This window comes from Aptenodytes forsteri, unplaced genomic scaffold (genome assembly GCF_000699145.1).
Source record: "Aptenodytes forsteri isolate BGI_AS27 unplaced genomic scaffold, ASM69914v1 Scaffold8, whole genome shotgun sequence".
Lineage (NCBI taxonomy): Eukaryota > Metazoa > Chordata > Aves > Sphenisciformes > Spheniscidae > Aptenodytes > Aptenodytes forsteri.
Genome location: NW_008796218.1, coordinates 10,114,403 through 10,136,373, shown reverse-complemented (window position 1 = coordinate 10,136,373; position 21,971 = coordinate 10,114,403). Strand labels below are relative to the sequence as shown.

Below are 21,971 nucleotides of genomic sequence, written 5' to 3'. Positions count from 1 at the left end.
AAAACACCCATACCCCCCCTCAACAAAAAAACCCTCCACCCAACAACCAAAACAAACAAGCAGCCCAAAACCCACAAAAGCAAAAGACATCCCCACTGAAAAATGTATTGGGGAATGGGAAGAGAGTGCACGCTCAGGATCACATCAAGATAACTGTAGCTGTATATACCTGTACTTACAAGACTGTCTTCTCAGAGCAGTGCATTGCTGTATTTAATTTTTCTCCTGTTGTGTGGGTTTTTTTTATCCTCCATTGTAGAAACAAATATTTTATAATGTCTTACTTGCTTTAACTAGTATATAGTGTTTTGTGCCAAACTTTTGTAGGTCTGAGCCTATGAGAAAGTATCTGAAAAATTAAAATTAGCCCAGATTGTTCTAAAATACACTCTGGTGCTTGACATCTGAAGGACTGCCACATGGGATTCTTCACGTATTTCTGCTAGGCACTGTCCTTTAACTGCAGCATCTTGAGCAGATGCCTCTTCCGGGATATCAGTACTGCTAGGTATCCTTAGGAGTTCAAATTCCTGCTGTTCTGCTCTGAAGGAAAAATACTTCATGCCTGTAAACTAACTTTGTTTGGGGGACATATTTACCTTATTGATACACCATAATTAGTTCTGTGGTTGAGGAATCTTTCCATCAGTTGGAAGTATGTGGGTGTACCAGGAATACTGGTAAATCCTATTCTGCCTGGTGGTAAACACGCAAGGCTCAGCATCTCCCACCGTCAGCCCTTGGGGCACGGATACCTAACACAGAATGCACATGGGGAGGGTGTGTTTGAACAACTCCTTATTACGCTACAGGTAGGCAGCTCTCCTGTCTGAGAGTCGCTGAATAATCTGTGTAATTATTTTGAGTACTTAAGTATCTTCAGTTAAGTAGCCAGCTCTGCTGCCTTAATAACATCTTATGCAATTGGGCCCTTCCCATGCTCCTTGCTGGCTCAAGGCGACGTGGCGTGGTAGAATTTTTAGTGTGCAAAAGAGGTAGGAATGCAAAGGGAGCTGTTGAAAAGGGACTATGTGCAATTAAGAATATTTTCTTTTGCAAGTCAAAATATCTTTTTTTTTTTTCTTCTTCCTAAATCTGTTGTATGTCAGTTATTCTATTTACATTGTTTTGTTTGGTTTTTTTTTTTCCCTTGCATTGAATGAACTGTTACATGTTACTAGAGAACTGGTAGCTGAAAGGGATTAATACCCATTTCCCTGGGTATTAATCTATGATGTGGTTAAACACAGTCTCTTTATTCTTTCTAAAATGTAACTTTTAATTTAAACTGGATTTTAAAGAAAATCTTTTAATTTTTGTACTTTTCATTTACAGTCAAACTAAATTTCCACTGGTGGTTTTTTTTCATTAGCCATAGTCTTTTCTTCATTGGGCTCATGCGTGACTTGCCTAAGAAAAATGTGAAAACTTTGTCAAGCTTTGAAACCTGACTTGCGGAATTTGTGCAACTGACAAATGCATGCTTAGGGGTAATGTTTTTGATACATTTTACAAAAATAAAAATAACTATTAGACACACATTCCTCTGAAGCAACAAATGTATTTCAAGTAGACCTAGATGTCAGTACAATATCCTTTCCTTTGTAAAGGGAGATTCTTCCTTTGCTTAATCACATTATTTCTCCTATATTAAACATAACCCATTCAGTAAAAGACGGGGTGAGGCAAAGGGCTGCAGAATACATGTGTGAGCCTCTAATAACCTTCTGAAGAATATAAAACCAGCTCTGAATGATCAAAGATCCAGTCAGTATCCAGTCTCTGATAGTGACTGATAGCGAAAGCCTAAGCAAAGACAAAGCAGCAAAGAAGGAACATTTATATTGACAGTTCCTACTATATTCTCCTATCTGCTGTCAGTCTGAGCTCATTTAGCTTCCTTAAGTTGGACCTTTTGTGTCTAGTAGCACATTACAGGTAGTTCTTGTTGCCTTTTTTTTTTTTTTTTTTTTTGAAAGACATACAGTTTTGGCATGGCCAAATCCAGCAGTGGAACTCCACACTCCAGTTATGTTTTATGAAATAGATTTTGTATTTGTTGTATAAAGAGGTCCTGATGAGGAGCTGCTCTGTGGTGCAACAGACAATTTTATTGCATGAGTGATCACTGCTTTGAAATATGATCGTTGGCTGCTGATGTTGCTGAGCCAGGCAAGAGCCCAGGAAAATAGGGTAAATTGTGTCGGAAACACGGTCTCATGAAATTTTCCAAGCTATTAGTGTACAGTAGGGTAGTACTTTTTGCCGGTACAGAATGAGGGAACTGTAACTTGTTTTCCGAGTCCTTTGTCTGCAGCTAGCACATCAACCTGTCCTGTCCCTAATGAAAATGTTTTCTTTGGATTGTGTTCCTTGTGTACTTTAACCTTTTTGGTTGTTCCCCTTTGGCCCTTCATTAGGACGTTTTGGGGCCCTTCATTAGGAAGGCCTGTGCTCTGTCTCCCACCCGGTGTTATTAACATCAGGAAACAAAGAGTGTTACTGGGAGAGGAGGAAGGAAGTTAGACTTCAAAATTCCCCATTTTGGAACCAGGTGGGGTTTTTTTGTTGTTATTGTTCCTGTTACTAAACCTAAGTTTAAAATCGATTCTGTTTTGTGTGAAGCACACTAGAAACAAACTATGATTCCACTTTAAGTTTGCTTCTTTCTGATTTTAGTTAGATGCTACAAATGGGAATGAGATAACAAAAAAAATGAGGGCTACGCTTGTATTGACATAGCTCTTGGTGACTGCATGCAAATGGAGGGGTCAGGAGTTCCTCTTCCTTGCTCTACCTCTGTTACCATCCTGCAGAAATGGAAGGGCGAGGGAGGGCTCTGCAAAGGTGAGCAGCGCAGGACAGGGTGTGTTTTCCAGTAGCATCACCCTGAATGCATGTTTGTGCAAGAAACGTTATTTTGAGATAGGTTACTTCTGTTCTCTCCTGGCTAACTTCTCCGTGTATTAATAAATCTCCTACGTATCACATGTGTGTTAAGAAGTGGGTGGAGAAAGTGAGCGTACATATCTGTGAATGCTGCTTTTGATAGGAAAAACAAACATTTTCATGAGAAATGTTTGCTGAGAAAGCAGAGCTGGATTTGCTGTCCCTAGAAGACGTCTGGGAGTTGAGTTCTAGGCAATAGTCAATCTTCGCAGCATCAAAATTGAATTGTCTTTAAACTAAGAAAACAATATTGAAACATTAGATGTTAATTTCTTGGTTGGCTGCAAAATCTATTTAGCGTTCCAACCTGTGACTGATGTACGGTCTAATTTCATTAGAACAGGTAATCCTGTGTCATGCATCTCTTGAATGTTCTTTGCAGCAGTTTTTTTAGAGCACTTTGGAAGCAAATTCATGATGAGGTTGTTGTAATAGTTGCACACAGGATAAAGAAAATAGCGTATAGGTTTGTTCTGGAAATGATGACTTGACAGTAGCCTCCGGCAGTGGAATTTAGCTATCAACAGTGTGTTAATCCAGTTAAGTAGAGAGCCTTTCATAGGGAAATACGAGTCATGTGTTCTAGCTAAATAATTACCTTTAAAGTAATCATGCAACTTGTAAACATTGCCTCGATATTTTTGTGATTTCTTTTTTTTGACACAGTTATGACACAGCAATAACTCCTTATTGAAGCAGTAGCACATGCAGTGGCTTTGGGTGGTATTTATTTCAGAACATTCTTACCTAAAGCTGTGTTGATACGTGTAAGCATTGACTTCGTCAGCTAGTTTTTGCCCGTTCCTGTTTACTATTTAGAAAATACCAAACGTTATGACAATTGTAATTATGCTTGCATTTATACACAGCTTTTTAAATCATAGCAAGCTTGCATTGAGACACACTGATGATTTGGAGAAGTTTATGAAGCCAGTGCTCTGTACTTTACCTGCCTGATAAGTAGGTGTCCCCAGGGGTCAGCTTTCACTATAGAGTTCCCCAGACAGAGTTTAGCTCCCATCCTCTTCCCCTCCTGGGGGTATGGGCAGTGGTTCAACAGTTAAGTTCAAATCAACTAAAAGGAAGAAGATAGCTGGTTAAATGCATGATTTACTTCAGTTAACGCCTATTGTAACTTCAATCTCTCAATTCATAGATTTTTAACATACATTATTTTTTTTCTATGCTGAACAGTGAAACAAAGAAACTCTACGATTTCATTTGTCTCTCATTTCAGTGGGTATACTGGCACCAGTGGGGGATAAGAAATACACAACACAGTGAGGTATGTGCTTATTCCGTAGAACAAAGCCTATTTTCAGTAGCTCTCTGGAAGTTGGTAGAGCTGGCAACAGTGTGCCTTGTTAAGATTGCCATGCCATTCTTTATAAAAAGATGCTGCTATAGAGTCCTTAAATCTTACAGATGTAAAACATGTGAGCACAATCTTTTTGTTTCAGATGTTTGGGGCTGACTGTAGGGTGGTGGTTCCCCTCAATCTCTCAATTCATAGATTTTTAACATACATTATTTTTTTTCTATGCTGAACAGTGAAACAAAGAAACTCTACGTTTTCATTTGTCTCTCATTTCAGTGGGTATACTGGCACCAGTGGGATAAGAAATACACCACACAGTGAGGTATGTGCTTATTCCGTAGAACAAAGCCTATTTTCAGTAGCTCTCTGGAAGGGTAGAGCTGAACATGTGAGCACAATCTTTTTGTTTCAGATGTTTGGGGCTGACTGTAGGGTGGTGGTTCCCCCCCCCCCCAAAACTAATCAACCAAAGTTGAACACCCCGTCCGCCCGATCTTGGCAGATAAAATCTGATGATGCTTGTTAGGCTGGTTGGTTAGTGTTGCTGATAACTCACCATGCTTCTTTGACACTGGAAAGATAATGGAAGCAAGTGAGTGGCAGCCGGTCATCTGCCACAGTTCATATGGACTGCATGTGAACTTAAACTGAAATCAAGGATATGCAATTGATAGTGAGTCTATCTTTGTCATATTTAAAATAATAAAAAAGATTTAGAAACAGGTCTGGCATCTTTAAGAGACCTTCACACCTGTAGTTTTATAAATCATGTAAACCTGTTTACATCAGATTTAACTGCAGCAGGTCCATAAATATGCTCCACTGTTACAGTTATAACTTGCAAAAATGTATGTGATCACTTATTCTAGGGAATTGTAACCACCTTTGGGAGAAAACTTAGTAATCGTAATGCACTTTATTGCTACATGATGCTTAATAAGCCAGTGAACACTGTAATACTGCATTGACCGTCCTTGGAGAACATAAAATGGCAGCAGAATGTAATGATCTCTGTTTTGGAACAGGACCATCTTGCCTTTTATTTCAGAAGACAGTTGCTTGAGGTCTCTAAGTGTAGGTAGAGACGTCTTTCCTTGGTACTTCACCAAAGCAGCTTTTTGTCTTTAGGTACTCACAGTACTGTACCAAGACTTGATAAGTCATTGACATACTTTTTGTAGACTATAGTGATTTTTATCTTCAGATTAAAACTTCTTTCAAAAAAAATGCAGCTTTTGGGGGCTTTTTTTGGATGTTTGCTGGGTTTTATGTCTTTCCCAGTTGGTTATTTTTAGTTATTTATGTTTTTAAAAAATCTGTAATCTTGAATTATAGTACAAGCTGATTTGCTTAAGGGCATTTGCAGCATCAGAGCCAGAAAATAATAACAAAAAAAGTTTCACTGTCATCTAGTCTAGTTCTCAAATGACTAATGAAAATATTCTTAATTATTATGCTCTAATGGACTCTCTTCCTCATAAGGTTATGTTACTAGCCTCTAAGTCTCTCCTATTTTGATTTTGGTGTAGATCTGGTGCTGTTCTTGTTTCCAACTATTTATTCTCAAGAGGTTATTTCTCTATAAGGCTTCAAGTATTCCAGCATCTCAGCAATTATTTGATAATCGATATTTTTGCCGCTCGTGTCCCAGCAGCATCATTAACGCATATGTTGTTTATAGAGCCTTTGCAAGGCTGGTTGACAGCAGTTCTTCCTGGGTAATTCTAAACAAATTTACAGGTCTGTCTTGGCAGTGGGATTACTGCCAAGGATTTCTTGAAGTATATTGTTCTGCTTGTGATAGTTTATGCTACCCTGTTCATGGATAATGTAATTTCTTACTCATGTCTAGTCAATAAAAAGTTGACTTTTTACTGCTGTGAGTCTTAAAATCAGGATTTCACAAGGAGAACATTCAGACAAACTGACTTTGGGGAAATTCATGTTATACAAAAATCCCACTGAGCTGATGATAATGATCCTGTCTGATTTCACCTATAATCTTTGGCCGATGTCAGTGACCAAAAAGAACTACAGGAGCTTCATGAATATAGAAGAAAAACACAAAGATTTCCCTCACCCATAGAAGCATGTGTGTGTAGGGGCTGTTCAGGTTGCAGGTAGCAAACTCGGGACATTGCTGAAACGGTGCAGTGGTGAGTTACTTTTGGGAGGTGGGTTTTTTCTTTGAAGAAGAGATTCCGCCTCCTTCCCAGTTTTAACATATGCAGGTTACACTTACATTTTTAGATTGACTTCTTCCTAAAAGTGAAAAACACAATGTAAAAATCCCAGAAAACTTAATGAACTTGACTCAAAAGGAAATACTAACTCTATTAGTGAAGGCACAGCAAGGCCAGTGTTGGGAGCCTTACTAAAAAGCAATGACATAACACAGGGCTGGCCTTTGAAAGTTTGTCCTATCGATTTGTGGTATGACAACATAATGTAAAAGTAGTTCCTGGGACTAAGAAAAGGTAACGCTTTGATTTGAGGATTTTTTTTCCTTGGAAAATTTATTTATGCTGGAAACAAAACCAGTGTGAATTCTCCACATCTCCAAGGAAATCACAAATACCTTTTTAGAGGAGATTTATTAACTGGACTTTAGCTTTCATATTTTCTAAGAACAGGAGTTCCCAGTAAATGCTCCTACTGTGTAGACTTTGATAATACATTAGCCTTTAGGGCAGTGTTCAGGGTTTGGCCAAAGGTTATATCACATGCAAAATAGTCAGACCTCCCAATGGTTTTATTTTTGCAATTTTTGTTAGTCACTGGCATTTTGAATAATTTTTTAGTTGGCGTGTTTTGGGTTTGTATTTTGGTGCAAGTCGTTTGAAAGTTGAAACTAGAATATCTCCCTGACATAGTACGGTACTTAGATCGATTACGGATTTTATGTGGTATATATGTCAGTTCTCAGTTTAGGACATACTTGAGTGTGCTTCATAATCTTTATTGGTATTATTAATTTTTTTTTTTTAAGTAGTTAAAATGAAAGGACGGTTGGGTTCTTGAAATAACTACTGCTATTATTTTTTGAAGTTCTGGAAATGTTTATTGCTCCTCACACTTTGCCAGCAGAGTGTCTTGCAGAGTCTTGTGAAATTCTGTGTAATATTTTCTCTGTACATTGAGAAGAGAGGGCAGTGAAGATAGCTTACCTTTCCTTTTTCTCTTGGAGACAAAAATTATTATACAACACCAGCTCAAGGCACTGAGCAAGCGGTGTGCTACAGCCCTATTTGAGCAGTAGACTTCTGTAAATGAGGGGAAAGTTCCCCATCTATTTGATCCTTGCTGCTTCTGTTAATATTGTTGACAAGGGTGCCTTTTCCTAACATGAATGTCTGTCTATATTGGGAACAGAATGAAGTTTTTAGCCATAAATAATGAGCTGCTTGCAATTATTAGTGTCCTGGACTGGACTCAAAGGGTTTACTCAGATGAAAGGCTCCCGTAATTATCCAATTGTTATCTAGATCCCATTATTATCTCTCTTCTTTAAACAGCACTACCTGTTTTTAACTTTTATTTGCTCTGACAGCAAAATTATAACATTCTGCTTGATTAAAAAGAATTCTCAGTGTAATCTGGTTACCCTGATTTCCTCCTCTTTAGTGTGGTGGTAGAGGGTCTGGTTTTAGTATTAGATATCAGGCAAGAACTGCTTTAAAAATGGTATCAACATTTACATGGTGAGAAAAATAAATGGAAAAAAACCCTACCCTATGTTTTCATGTTTGGGTAGTGTGTGTTACATTTGTGTATGTAATGTTACTTTAAAAATCTTTGCAAAGCAGAGCTTGCAGAAATGCTGGGGTTCTTTGCTGTGGTCGCATTCCTGTTGCAACATGTTGTCCGGGTCTGATATGACATCAATCTGGATGTAATAGATACATAGTTAAGCAGTTTATTTTAGGATCCAAAACTCTTCTAAGAATAGACAGGCTCTCCTTTCAACAGGAAAGGACAGATAAATTAAAATGGGATACCAGGGAAGGAAAAATAGGAAAAAAGCAGAGAGGAAAAAGTGTCTAAGGAGAACAAAAAAGGGAAAAACCAGCAGACTGGTACTGGTGGGGGTTCAAGGCTGGGGTGAAGCATGTGAAGGGGACTGTTGCTTATGGATTCTTTCAGCAGACTACAGTGCAGTGGCAGGCAGGTGATGTGGCATACTGGAAGGCTGAAGTCTTACAGTCTAGCCTACCAAAATAGACTTGTGTAATTTTCCTCGCTAGCAGTCCATAGGTTTAATTCATCGGGGAGGAAAAAATAACCTTTTAAATTTTCTAATGTAATTTCTTAGTTTTGTCTGAATGTTGACAGATGATTTTCCATAGTGTCCCAAAGCTTAGGCTCTTCAGTATTTCCCCATGATAATGTTAGTGGGATCACTAAACCGTGGGTAAGGATGTGACTTGTTCTGGTGGTGTCATATTTACGCACGGGGTCTAATAATAGAAATTTGTATGGGAAGAACTCACCAGGTCAGCCAGTCGGTTCACTTGCTAGTGTATCATAAATTACTATAGCAGTATACAAATTAAAATTAAAGTTGTTGAATGTCGGTGCGTACTGTATGTTGGGTGTATTTTTTTTCTGCATTGTTGTATGGAAGCAACAGATCCCAATAAAACATTGTGCCAGACATATATCTGTTAGGTATAAATCTAGCAGTAGAAGTGTTTAAAAATATTTTTATTCACCAAAATGTCTCTACTAGTGTAACCTTGAGGAAACAGATTTAATTTCATGTATGTTAAGCCACCTGCCCCAGTTGCTGCTCTGTAGGTTTTCTGTCATAACTTTCTTGTAATGTTTGGTTGGTGGTTGTTTTGGTTTTTTTTTTCTCATTTAGCAGCTGACATATCTAGTAAGTGACTAGATAATACTTTATATAGAGGAATATCCAAAGTGAAATGGATTCTGGTGTTCCATTTATTTAGTGAACAGGACATGAATCTCCTGTGTGGAGCTGTGGCATCAGTACTTGACTTTTTGCTAGACACTACTTTTTTTTAATTTGTTTTATATGCTTTGAATATTTGAATTTTAAGTGATCAAATGTCGCTGTTAATCTGATATAATTCTTTTTAAATGTTAATTTCTTCTACCAGTCTTTTGCTTGTTTCTCTCTTACAATAAAACAACTTTAACAAGCCTACTGTCTCTATTTATCCTGATGTCACGTTGTCAGTGTTTGATTCTTGATTTGACAATGTTTTTATAATCCAGTATCACTACATAAATTTTCTGTAACGAAAATACTGACATTTTATAAAATAACATTTTTTTTTTTTTCTTATTTTTTCCTTCTGACAAATTTTTTCTTTGAGGGCAGGATTGTGTCACGGGCAACAACCTTCAGTCTGCAAGCCAGGATAATGGACTGTGAAAGCCTTATTCCAATACTATGTAGAACATTATTAGGAAGGTAAATAAGATAAACATACTAGTTTGTATAAATACAGAATGATCTAGAGGTCTGAGAGATGAATTGACATGACATCACTCTGCCTGTTCAGGAACATCTGTGTTGATTTTTGGTGAGCTTTCTATAATTCAAACAATGTACTTTTAAGTCAAAAATCAATCTGAGTTGCAAAATTTCATCAGAATATCACTTTGCATCATCCAGATGGGTGTACATCAGCAGTAAAAAAAAAAAAAAAAATCTTCTCACAATGGATGAGGATGTGAGCAGATTTTCTTACTTTCTCAGGTATCTATATGGCGTGTTCATTTCCACTGCAGCATGCCTACCTGAACTGTTGTGCAACAGATGTATGCTAGAAAATAATTTCAAATAGTTTCATGGTTTATCGAGCTCTTGGGGCTGAGCTGCAGATGCACAGCAAGCAGGCGTGTTGTTGCCCTGTGTTGGAGGGCAAACTCTTTTGCAAGTGTTGCTGCAGAATGAAAGGAATTTTCCTTTGTGTCTTCAGGGTCGATTTTCCTTTGGTCTTGTTGTGGGTTTTGTTTGTTTGTTTTGTTTTTTTTTTTTTTTTTTTAGCTAGTTAATATAAAGTAACATATTATGATTCACATCATTCTTGACATAATAGCCATGTCCTTGCATTCTTTGGCATTTTATCTGAACTATGCCAAAGCGAGAATCCATTTAAATATAAATAAATGAGACACCCTCATGCTAATCAGTCATATCAGAAACTGGTACCTCTCTCTGTTGCCTTGTGTCTGGTGGGAGTCCCTTGGTAGGGTTTTTACAAGTGGGATCAGGCTGCTTGCTTCTTTAGGACCACCATGACTTTGTACCCTTGATCCCAGATGTAGGAGTGTCATCATCAGGGGTGAAAGCACAAGAAGCCTTCACACAAAACTGACTTACCAAGGTCTTGCTATTCTTGACGAGGATGCTACAAGAAAATACTGCCGTGCTTATTACTCTTTTGTAGAAACTCCCTACCTGTTCTTCAGCTAGTGTGTTTGGGCACTGCAAGTCCATGCAGACCCTTACAGAGTTAGAAGTTGATATTTCCACAAAATCAATAGTAACAAAGCAAAGGGGGGGTGCTAATTAAGATCTGGCATCTCTGATTTGTGAGGCCTTGAAATCTCTCACACTGTGCTGTCATTTTTCTTTCATGCTTGTTCAGAGCTGGAAATCGTTGCTAATGTTTGATCCTCTTCTTGGACGAAGGCCAGTTTGTGGTTGCCACCTGCCGCACTGCATGGTCTTCCAGAGTTACCTGTGCTTGCCCTAACGTCTATCTCTGTGCCAAGCAAGATAATTTCAAGATAGGTTTTCTTAAATAATCTGGACAATTTACCAGCTCAGCTTGGGTTTTTTATTTGGCACAAGATTTTGAAGTTTTCATTTCCTGGGTGTTGCTTCTTTTCCCTTCCCATCCCTCCTCCTATCCTGCCCTAATAAAAAGAAAGAAAAGAAGAGAGGAGGGAAAAAACCCCCCGAAGGTGGTTGTAGCATATAGAAAGGCATGTCAGGAACAACACACTATACGACAGAGACAGTTTCATTAAATTAGATGCGTAGGCCGTTACTGCAGCTCAGGAAGTTAATATGACTTCTTGCAAAACTGCAGAAGAAAGGGTGTCTGGGTCTCTCTAGTAAGAGATGTGCAAAACAAGAATTTAGACGTGTGTGTGTATATATATACACATACATACACACCTGTAACACCTATAATCCTCTGTACTCTGGGGCAGGATTTGGGAGGCTGCACACACAACTGTGTACTCCGTAGGAAGGCAGGAGATGAGGAAACTCACTCATTTGAGAAGAAGGGAGTTACTTGTCACAGGTGACTTCAGTGTACCATCCGAACTGTGCACCTCATTCAGCACCTTGACGTTGTCGGTACAAGCGGAGCGCGGTGTTTAGGCAGAGCACGCTCCCCACTGCAGGTGAGGACAGAGACAACGTCTGTGTGACCATCTCTTGTAACCTTCGACTCCTTCAAGGATAAAGCACTGCACGGTGGTTTCACAGTAAAGAGTAAAGCATACAAGCACAAGTACGCAAAGGATAATGTCAAAATTCAGTTATTGGTAAGTAACCTCATTTGATGCTTTGAATATTGACACTTTGCTATCCAAAATGTAAATAAAATGTATTAAATTGCAGACTTTATTTACCAATAAAGCATCTGAAGAGTTTCTCTGTACACCATTTTCTTCATTATATTGCTACATCAGTATCTACTTTGCTTAATTTTCATGTAATTCAAAAACTGCTTAGCATATCAAGTACATAAATAAATCACTTGCTAAGTTGCAGTCTTTCTGAGGGGAAAAACAAAATCATGAAAAGGCAGAAGCATAAACATCTTCTGGTTTTAATAAAATCAACATCTCATTTCACTAGAGATAGTGAATAAGTGGAAAAGAATCTGTTGAAATCACTTATTCTCAGCTGAAAAAATCAAAAATGAATAAATATTTATTATCTTTAGTACTTCTCATAAGTGGTAGGAGAAGGTGTATTAGGTTAAAATTTGTGATGGCGCTCTCAAAACAAAATTCTTTTTCAGTATCAGGAAAGAGCGCTAGGATAGTTTACTTGTAATTTTGTTTTATTTGATGAAATTACCTAAGATTTATTTGTTATTTGTCTGGTTTGATTTCCTGTTGTCTTTTTTTCCTCCCCCTTCAGTTGTGAGCCCTATGTTGAAAGTAACTCTTTTTGCAGTGTTTGCTTCTTTTTGTAAGTAGTTACATATTTGGGCTACTCTCTATATAAGGTTTTTAAATCCCATCTCCTTCTTAAAGTCAGATCGGAGTTCAAAGTTAAACTGGCAGCTGCATGTCAGTCTTGTACGTTATATATATATAAAAACAGGGGAAGGCTGTGATGTTGAGTAGGTCTTTTCTAGCCATTGAATGTTGCATGGTTCTATGAAAAAGTTTTATTATGCTAAAATGAAGTTTTTTCTACCAGGAAATGAGAATTCCTTTTGAGCAGCGCTGTGGACACCACCACAGCAATGCTGCAGCCGTAGAAGTTTACAGGAGATAGAGTGACTCATTTCCTCCTGTCTTCACTATCACTTGCCACGTGAGGGTCTGGTAGTGCACCAAACTCCTTCAAAGGAGGAATGAAATTACGAATGAGGGGATAACTTCTCATATCTTCTCGAACGTACTTGTTCTCCCTGTGTTTTGTGATACGTGGTGACACAGCTCTAAATTGCAGAGCGGTATTTTTGATTCTTTTCCTGCCACCTCAAAGACGCAGATGCCCCTATCCAGCTTAACTAATGTTTCCAGAGTCTGTTTCTGAGCACTTAGATTTTGCTTTCAGTTAAATCCTCTTACCTTCTTAGAGTTTAAAAAAAAAAAAAAAAAAAAAAAAAAAATCAGAATTTGCTAGTTATGTACTTCCTAATGCTTAATCATAGTAGAGTTAAAAGAACACTAGAAAACTGTACAAGAAAAGCCAGAATTGTGAATGTAAATCTGTAATGCAGTTTTGCATTACAGATTTACAGCAACAGTCCTTTCAAACGATAGGGTGGAAAGCTCGTTGTCTGGCATAGCATACCATACATCATACCATTTGGTTCAAAGACGAAATGTATATTAACACATGACGCGACCAATCTGTATTCTAACATCTCAATGGGCTTAAGCAAGAGACAATTCAACTATGAAAGTATTCTTTTAAAATGGCATTATGAATAAAAATCATTCTGACCATGAAGAAGATTGTAGAGACTTTTTAGTTTGGATCAAGGGATTTGCTTGAGTAGCTCTTATCTTTGTACAATAATAGTGATTTTAATACGTAGGAAATGAGAGATACATATGTTATCACATCTGTGGTCTATGTATTCTGGTATTTTGTTGCTGGAGAAAATTTACCATAGCAGAAGGTTGCACTTCAGTGTCTTCTGATGCAAGTTTCTTCCAGCTCTACACAGCTGATGGCTGTTTTTATTGTACATTGATATGAACCTTACTGTTTAATCTAGAGCCGTTATGGTTATATTTTCTGTTGATCCATTCTTAAATACTCTTAATAATTTTTACCTCAACAGTGGCCCATGATTCAAAGGCTAATTGTATTCTGGCTTAAAAAAAAAAACAAACTACAAAACTTTTATATTTACATCAGTCTTTCACCTCAAAGGGGGTGGGGGGGGTTTCTTGGTCTTCTATAGTGAGGCAGGGCATTAGAAACACCTGGCTGCTTCTCTTCCATTATTTTGTATGTAATTTGAGTAATGTCATTCATTCTTTCCTGAAGCTTTATAGTTGTAACCAGGGTTTCTTCTTGTACCTAAGTCTCTTCAAGTCTTTAATTTATATTGTCCTTCTCTGCGTCTTTTCTATCTGATGTATCCTTTTACAGATGGGGGTGACCAAAACTGAACACAGAATTCAAAAGTGAACACACACTATTCAAGGTGAGGGAATATCACTAGTTTTATATAAGGCATAATAATTTTCGATATGTCTTTGTCCTTTAAAAATAAATACTGATATCCTGATTATTTTTGCTCTCAATTGTAAGATATTTTTCTCGAGTAATCTGTAAAGTTGTCTAGACTTTTTTTTTGTTGGAAAGTTGGTTAATATATAATTATTAATTCTTATGGGTAATTAATGAATGAATACTGTACATTAATTTTCACTATGGTTTACTCTACACCATGTATGCTCTACTGCCTGTCATTGTGTTGATCTAATTGCATGTTTGAAATTCCTTCTGAAACCCATCACAAATGCACTAGAGAACAAACTGTTCTTTATATCCTTCATCATCCACAGATTTTGTCATTAGGTGGTTCATTCCCATTGCATCCTTCAGATTATTGAAGTGTACTTGCCTGTGGGGTTTTTTTCTGAGTATTGTCACCTTAATTTGGATCCCTCTAGCCTGGAGTCTTTCCTATGTTCTTGCAGATCTCTTAGAAAGGTTTGCACTCCTCCGCATTCACGATGAAGACTGGTAGTTGAAGAAAATGAAATGTACATGAGAATACTCGTTAGAATGCCCCTTACCATCTCTCATTGACTTCCTCACTGCATCTGATCTTTCTCTTAGACCTCCTTTCTTTAGAAGAACAACTACACATCTCACAACCTCTGTCTAGTTATTTCTTTCATAAAGTATATGCTTATTATGCTAGTAATGGTAGTGGGGGAAAAAGTGTTATTCTCAGGTTTGTAATCCATTTTGACTATAACTCTTGCAAATTGGATTCGTTTACATGAGTTCTTTTGATCCATAGGATGGCTTCGAAGAAGTCATTAGTAAAAAAAATAAACATCCTACCCTTTTGATGACTTCTTTGCATTAAGTATTCATTACAATGATGACAGTGTGCTGTATCCTGAGCAGATGACGTATTAGGCATTGTCGCAATGAACAGTGGTAATTAGGGGTAGTAATGTTTGGCTTATATGAGAATAGTATAAATTTTGTGTTGCATGCTCATATTAGAAACGCTGTCTGCATTTACCTTCAACTATATGAATATACAAAAGCCAAAAATTACAGAGAGACAGTACTAAAACTCTTATTCAGTGTTTTTTAAATTGCAAAGTTAAAATGGCTTGATAAGGCTTATATGCCTGTTTGAAAGGAATTTTACTGCAAAACCTGTAATGAAGAGGTAACGCTGCCAAGGATATACCAGCATTCCCAATGTCCAGCATCTTTGGAGTAGGCAATAGCACCTGGGGAGAGGAAGTAGCTCCATGTTCCTCATACAGCACCGTTACCTTCAGCTTCTGGCATGGAAGTTGGTATAGGTGGTGGCTAAAGATTTTGGTCTTGGAGAGAAATCACGTGGATGTGTTGAAAGGAGTGGGGGACAGTGGGGGAGGAAGACTATTTATATACTCTTCTCTCATCTGGAGAGTGGCAACCTGGTGGTCAATAAATAAAACAACGGCACGTGGTAGACAGTAGATATATTGACCCTTTCATACTGCCAGAAGAGAAATAGAAATAAAAATTGCTCAGTCTTTAATCTCATTTCCTTGGTATGTGAGGGGGTACCTATAATTGTTATAGGACCTTCAGTGGGAACATTTTTGAGAAATTATTTGTGCATTCAACAGAATTTTTCATAAAGTTAGCAGTTCCAGGAAGCTGCTGTTTTTATTGTTTTATGCTGTTCTTCAGTTGTTATTTGGTACATTAACTGTTGGGTTTTAGCTTTTTCATTTAACTTTTGTTCTAAATTGGATTTCTGACTGAAGACTTCTAGATAGTGATCATTTGAAATGGCTTGACTACTTACAGTTTTTGTCATGACTTATTTTTTTAATATGGCTAATTCGTGCTCTTTATTCTTTGTTTCCCCAGTGTAAGGGTTGGAAGAATTTTTCTGTTACTATGTTAAGGTTTTGATTTTTATGTAGTTTTTGCTTGTTTGTTTCTTTGTTTTTTAACCCTTCCTCGAGGAATTATTTCACTTTTCTTCAAATGTGCTTATTTTGTTGCTTCATTCTAAGCTGGCTAACATGCTGAAGCTAAATTATTTTATGAAATGTTCTGGTCTTTAAGCAAGTTAACAGAACAAATTGTGTGGTTTCTTTCCTCATAAGCTTACAAAAACCTATAGAATAATATGTATATTAATAGTCTGTGATGTAATAAATAGAAATGTGACTATCCAAACAAGCAGCTGAAGCAAATATTCATTTGCGTCTTTCATCTTTTTAGATATTTCCAATTGAAAAGTCTGCTTCAAGAGAGTTGAATTGAGCTGTGCTGTCACAAGCAAGAAAGGAGGATTTCAGATGTGTTAATCTAGGAATTGTTGCTTAATAAAGTGAATCTTTTGAGTGTAGTAATATTGCATTTCAAATTCTAAATGAAGTTTTCTATTAATGTTTTTAGTCAATGTTCAATTAGCATTGATAAGAAATTAATGTTTAATTAACATTGATAAGGAGTTAACATTGATAAGAAGGAAATAGATGCTCTCTCTGTAAAATCTTGTTTTGAATTTCATTTAAATACATTTAAGTAAGATTTGGTATCCTTAAGAAGTTTAGAAAATTCTGGTGTTCTCCTTGTTGATGTTTTGGTATGGGAAAACAGATGCTTTTTACTAAGTTGGGGACTACAGTAGCTTCTGGTGTACTGAGCATCTTGTCATCTGCAGTAGATACCAAGCAGTAGTGTGTGTGTGTGTGGTGGTGGTGTTGTGAGAGAGAGAAGTACTAAGTTAGTCTTTTTTGAGTAATCTGATGTTAAAGTGACTGGGACATCTGGAGTTCTACCACTTAATTTAATGTCTATGGTTGTAGTTAGGAAAGGAAATACCTTCCTTTTAAGCTGTGTGTAAAAATATTTCTTACATGAAAAAAGAGCTGTGGATCATCTTAAGAAAATAAAAATTGAAGAATGACTCCCTCCTCTTTAACGCTTTCCTCCCCAGTTGTCCAAATAGATTTTAACTGGAAGTTTAAAAGGAGAGCGGGGGGGAAAAAAAAAGGTGCTTTTGAGCATACCATTAACAAACTGTTTTCCTTTATCAAAAATATTTGAGCTGGTTAAAACCAATCTGAACATAATCAAACCCAGTACAAGTTCCCTTGTAACTTTGTCTGCTGTGGGAGAGTTGCTCCATTTTAAGGACCAGCATGAGGCCATGGTAGACGTTGAACCTGAAAAACAGCGAATTTGACATTTCTGTGGAGCAGCAGCTCTTCATCTTCCTCACTTCAAGCTAGCCTGAAAATGATTTTTTTTTTTTGTTCACTGTACTGTAGCGGGGTATGGGTAGCCCTGTTTGGGAGCACATTTATTTCTTCTTCCTTTCTGGATGGTAGGTCAGGCAGGTGTTGGGAAGTGAGGAGCACCAGTTTTGCCTCTCCTTAAATATGTCCCTTTTCCTTAGACTTGTTAGCACTTTTATTGGTATCGCAGAACTACTTGGTACCCATGAAAAACTAACAGATTACTATATTGTGAAATACAGGAAATGTTCTTTTTTTTTTTTTTCATCATATCTACCCTTATCCTTCTTTTATTTGCAATCTTGTCCCTCAAAAGAGATGAGTGACAGACTGACCGACTGTGGCTATTTTTATACAGTGCACATACTAACTGTTGAGTAAATAAATGTAAGAGGTTTTGAAGAGCTTATTTTAGCAGAAGCATTTGTTAAAGCCCCTGTATCCATAGGCTGTGTGTATATTCATTAACTATTCAGAGCTGTAACATAATACAACAAAAGGAAGTGTATTTTAACAGAGATCTGTAACAACCGTATGCAGGCTGGCACCCAGCCAGCGGCTGAAGGCAGACTTTTTATGGCTATTTCTAGTCTTGCGGCATCTAGATATATTAAATTTATTTCTCAGATAACGAAACTAGCTAATACTTACTGCAGTGTCATGATCCCGCATTACAAAAATACGTTATGTTTGATCCCTAGAAGTTTGTTGTAATCAAATCTTTGAAGGCAGTGGAAAACTGAGCCTCTCCAGTTTTACCACCAGTGTGACAAGATTTATCCTTCATATAATTGCATCCAAAATGGTTTGTGACAAGGATGGGAAGAACTGAAGCGCTGGCATGAACGGAAAGTGCATAAATATTTAACAGACTATCCTGTCCTGTAGACTTTCTTATCTGTGGAAAGTCTTGGATTTTCCCCATAGCAGAAGCCTGGGTGGTTTCACTGGTCAGGGATGGGGCAGAGCGTCGGGGGTTCTTCCCGGGCGGTGAACGTGCATCCTTGGAGCTTGGAGTATGTCTACATACAGCTTCTGCCAACTATTCCTTGTGAAAAGGGATGGAGATGCTTCGGCTCTTGGTCTACTGTATACTAAAAAAATAGCTTCTCTGTCCCAATGTAGTATGAAAATAGGAATTTGTTCCCAATCCAGTACACTTTGGTGAATTAAAGAATATTTTGATAAATGTAAAAGTCAGAGGAGAAGACAAATGAGATACGTAAGAATGTACTATGGTCAGAGATTCTGTTTTGTATGTGGAATGTCAATATGATACACCAGCATGTGCTGAAGTGTAAGATTTTAAGCTTTTGCACAGGTGAGAAATCACGATTTTCCCTACCAGCGGGTTACCTGGTCAGTTGAATGCTACTGTTCTGCCCAGCTGCAATGGGAATTGCCCTATTAGTTTTAACCACCTTCCTACTGTTCTGTGGCATGTTAAGCTAACAACAGATTGTCTGTTTAAAAGTAATCACTTCATAGCGTGATACTTTAAATAATACTTTACGTCTCCAGGCCTCTTTCTATATTAGCATGCAGATATATTTTAATTATTTTTTTCTTTTGTTAATAGTTTGAATGAACTGGGAGGGAAGGTTTAAAAAGACCAAAATGCAATTAAAATGGATATCTGTGAAATACTTGAGTTTTGTTCCATGTGAACAGAAATGTTAAAAGCCCCTTTAGCAGCTGCGTCAATACCAATTTTTCTGGTTCTTGAGTACAGAAATAAATTCAAATGCTGCTGGTTAAATAATTCACATTTGTTTTAGGTGAAAAATAAGACCTGGTCTCTTTAGCAAGTGCAATGGTTTCATTTAAGTGATTTAAAAATTGATCACATTGAACTGATTTGAGTGCATTAAGGGATTTGCACTTATGTAATTAAATTGATATTTTAAATAGCTTTAAGTGTACTGTCTAGTTGGGAAGTGTGCAAGTGTATTTTCAGATAAAACTTTTTGTTTGTTTGCTTTTGAGATTAATGACTGTATTGTGTTTAGAACGTAGTTACAGGCATATGATATTAGACAAATCATTCGGGACATACTCGAGGAAAGGCAAAAATGTTGAATCAGTGACATTCTGTTTTTCAGGCATATCAATTATTTTGATGTATGTAGCAAACTGATACTTGTAGGAAAAAAACATCTCGGAGCTGCAAAACTCTACCACAGATTATCTAGATAAAGAAAAATGCAATTTCTGATGTTATGATTTTATTGAAATAATTAGCCTGTGTTTTCAAATAACAGATCTGGGTTGGGGTTTTTTTTGTCATATTGGGTTGTTGAATTACCTTTTTTCCCTAAGGAAAAAATTCAGTAACCATGTTTAATTTGCAGAGCACCAGAGATCATACTGGGATTGCCGTTTTGTGAAGCCATAGACATGTGGTCGTTAGGGTGTGTGATTGCAGAGCTGTTTCTTGGATGGCCACTGTACCCAGGAGCACTGGAATATGACCAGGTAGTAGAATAAATTTCACAAGCATATGCGCACTTTCTGCAACTTAAGAATTTCAGATCATTAAATCCAGGATTTCAAATGTTAATAACATCCCCTATTAAGTAGAATTTCTTCAAGTCTGTTCAATGCTTTTAATTTAGTCTTATTGATTGTCCTAGAAACATAAATCGTGTTTCTAGACCAAACTGTATATTGTGCTGCTTTTCTAAATTAAAGTGCAATTTGTCCTTCCCCCCCCCGCCCCTTACCTTGCAAAATAAATGTTAGTATTGAAGCTGCTTTTTCTGATGGAAGCCAAAGTTTGTGGCCACTATCATTGCATTGTAATCTCTCTTTCACTTGCTATGAATGGGGTTGATTCTGGAATGTCTGTTCAGATTTCCGGATTAAGTTGCCTTCTGCGTAATTCCTGATGCTTTCTGGAAATCCAGCATAGCTCAAAGATTTGAGAGCCTATACTTCACAAGGAATGAGAATCAACTGTCGCAGTAATACTGTGTATCTGCAATGGTAAAGCTTGAAGCTGTTGAAGTTGTGCCTTTGCTTTGTTGGAGTTTTCAACTGCTGATACCATTGGCATTAGTGAGCTGACTCTAAAAAAAAAAGTTGTTTCTAATGAAAGACGTAGAACATTTTCTATTTAAAACACTTAAGAGAGAGAAGTCTTTAATTTTCTAGCATAATGTGGAAATTTGGAAGGACTGTAATCAGCATTCTGACTTATCCCCCCCCCTCTGCCCCGGTTTTGAACTTTGAAAGTGAAGAAAACTCCTGAAAATCCCAGATGTAACAGGACTGGCTTGTTACTAACTTCTACATTTTTGATTCAACGTTCAGTTTAGGGACAGTTCTTCCAGCATGTTGTTTAGGTTATTCAAATCCTGATCTTCATGTAGTGGGCTTTTGGCTCCCTGTGCTTACAGATCAGACCTACTTTTCTAAAAATCCTTTTGTTAAAACCACTGTCAGGGGATATATTGATTTTTTTGTGTGTTGATTTTGGTAACGGTTCATATTTCAGTTTCCTTCATTTACACAAAATTCAGTGTTTCATGGGTAGGAAGTAAGCTATGAGTGGAACATGGGTTGAGGCCTTGATGCATTTAAAGACCTTTGTGCAGGGTATTGCTGTTAAAATGGAGAATGAAAGAGGAAACAACTAACAACCATATAATTCATTATGTTCTTTAAGGAAAAAGTGAAGGCATTTGTTTTTGGAAATAATCTGTAATACTGTCTCAAAAATTTCTGAGAACTTGGCAAATTTATTTACCTCTTATTTTGAAAGAAACTGCAGGAGAAGATCTGGACTGTCAAAAAAAGTGCCAAAATGTGTAATTTTCAGAATTACTTTCACTTTTGACCCCATACTGCTGTTAAAAGGGATGCTGCTGTGGGTGAGGAAGGACTCATAAGCCCAGTTCATGGTCATCTGCATCATAGGCAGATGCTGCTTCTGGATGTGGAACGTGGCTTTGGACCACACCTTCAGTCACTTACGATGCAGTAGGGATTTGAATGGTGGAGAATGCTGGCCATATCCTGATTCTTTCCTCAAATTAACTTGTGATTTGTCATGATGGCAGCAGCCCAGACTTAACATGTGCCAACGGGCTTACATAGCTGTGAGCCTCTGACTTCTGTACAGAGAGCAGTAACAGTGTAAAGCTCAATCTCATGATTATGAGGATGTTTTTTCAGAATAATACGGAGTCTCATTTGAAAAGAAAAGACCTTCTTTCCCCCGCTGCACCACAGCCATCTTGTTGTGTATGAAACCCAGGCAGATGAAGGCAGTTTAGTACGGTGCGCAGAGCACCTACCTTCATAGTGCTTGTTGGCTCATCTTTTCTCAGTTTTAGACAGCCAGGTCCTTATGACAGCGTATTCCTGTCACTTGTTTCTTGCCGTTGTAGGCCCAGGGCCAACATGGCTCGACCTCTAGAAACTGCCGGACAGTGCAAGTAAACAGCATTGTCACCAATGACAGCCACCTTCCAAGATGCTGTACTTCATGCAAAGGACTACATGGATTATGGGTTAA

General features: G+C 37.5%; 1 protein-coding gene across 1 annotated transcript in view; it reads left to right on the top strand.

Annotated features, from left to right (window-relative positions):
- Positions 1 to 21,971, top strand: part of HIPK3 (homeodomain interacting protein kinase 3) — a 114,241-nt gene that overhangs the window by 69,049 nt on the left and 23,221 nt on the right. The window contains exon 3 of the mRNA XM_009288850.2: positions 19,804 to 19,927. Coding sequence (XP_009287125.1) covers positions 19,804 to 19,927 — 124 coding nt within the window. The remainder of the gene's footprint in view (positions 1 to 19,803; positions 19,928 to 21,971) is intronic.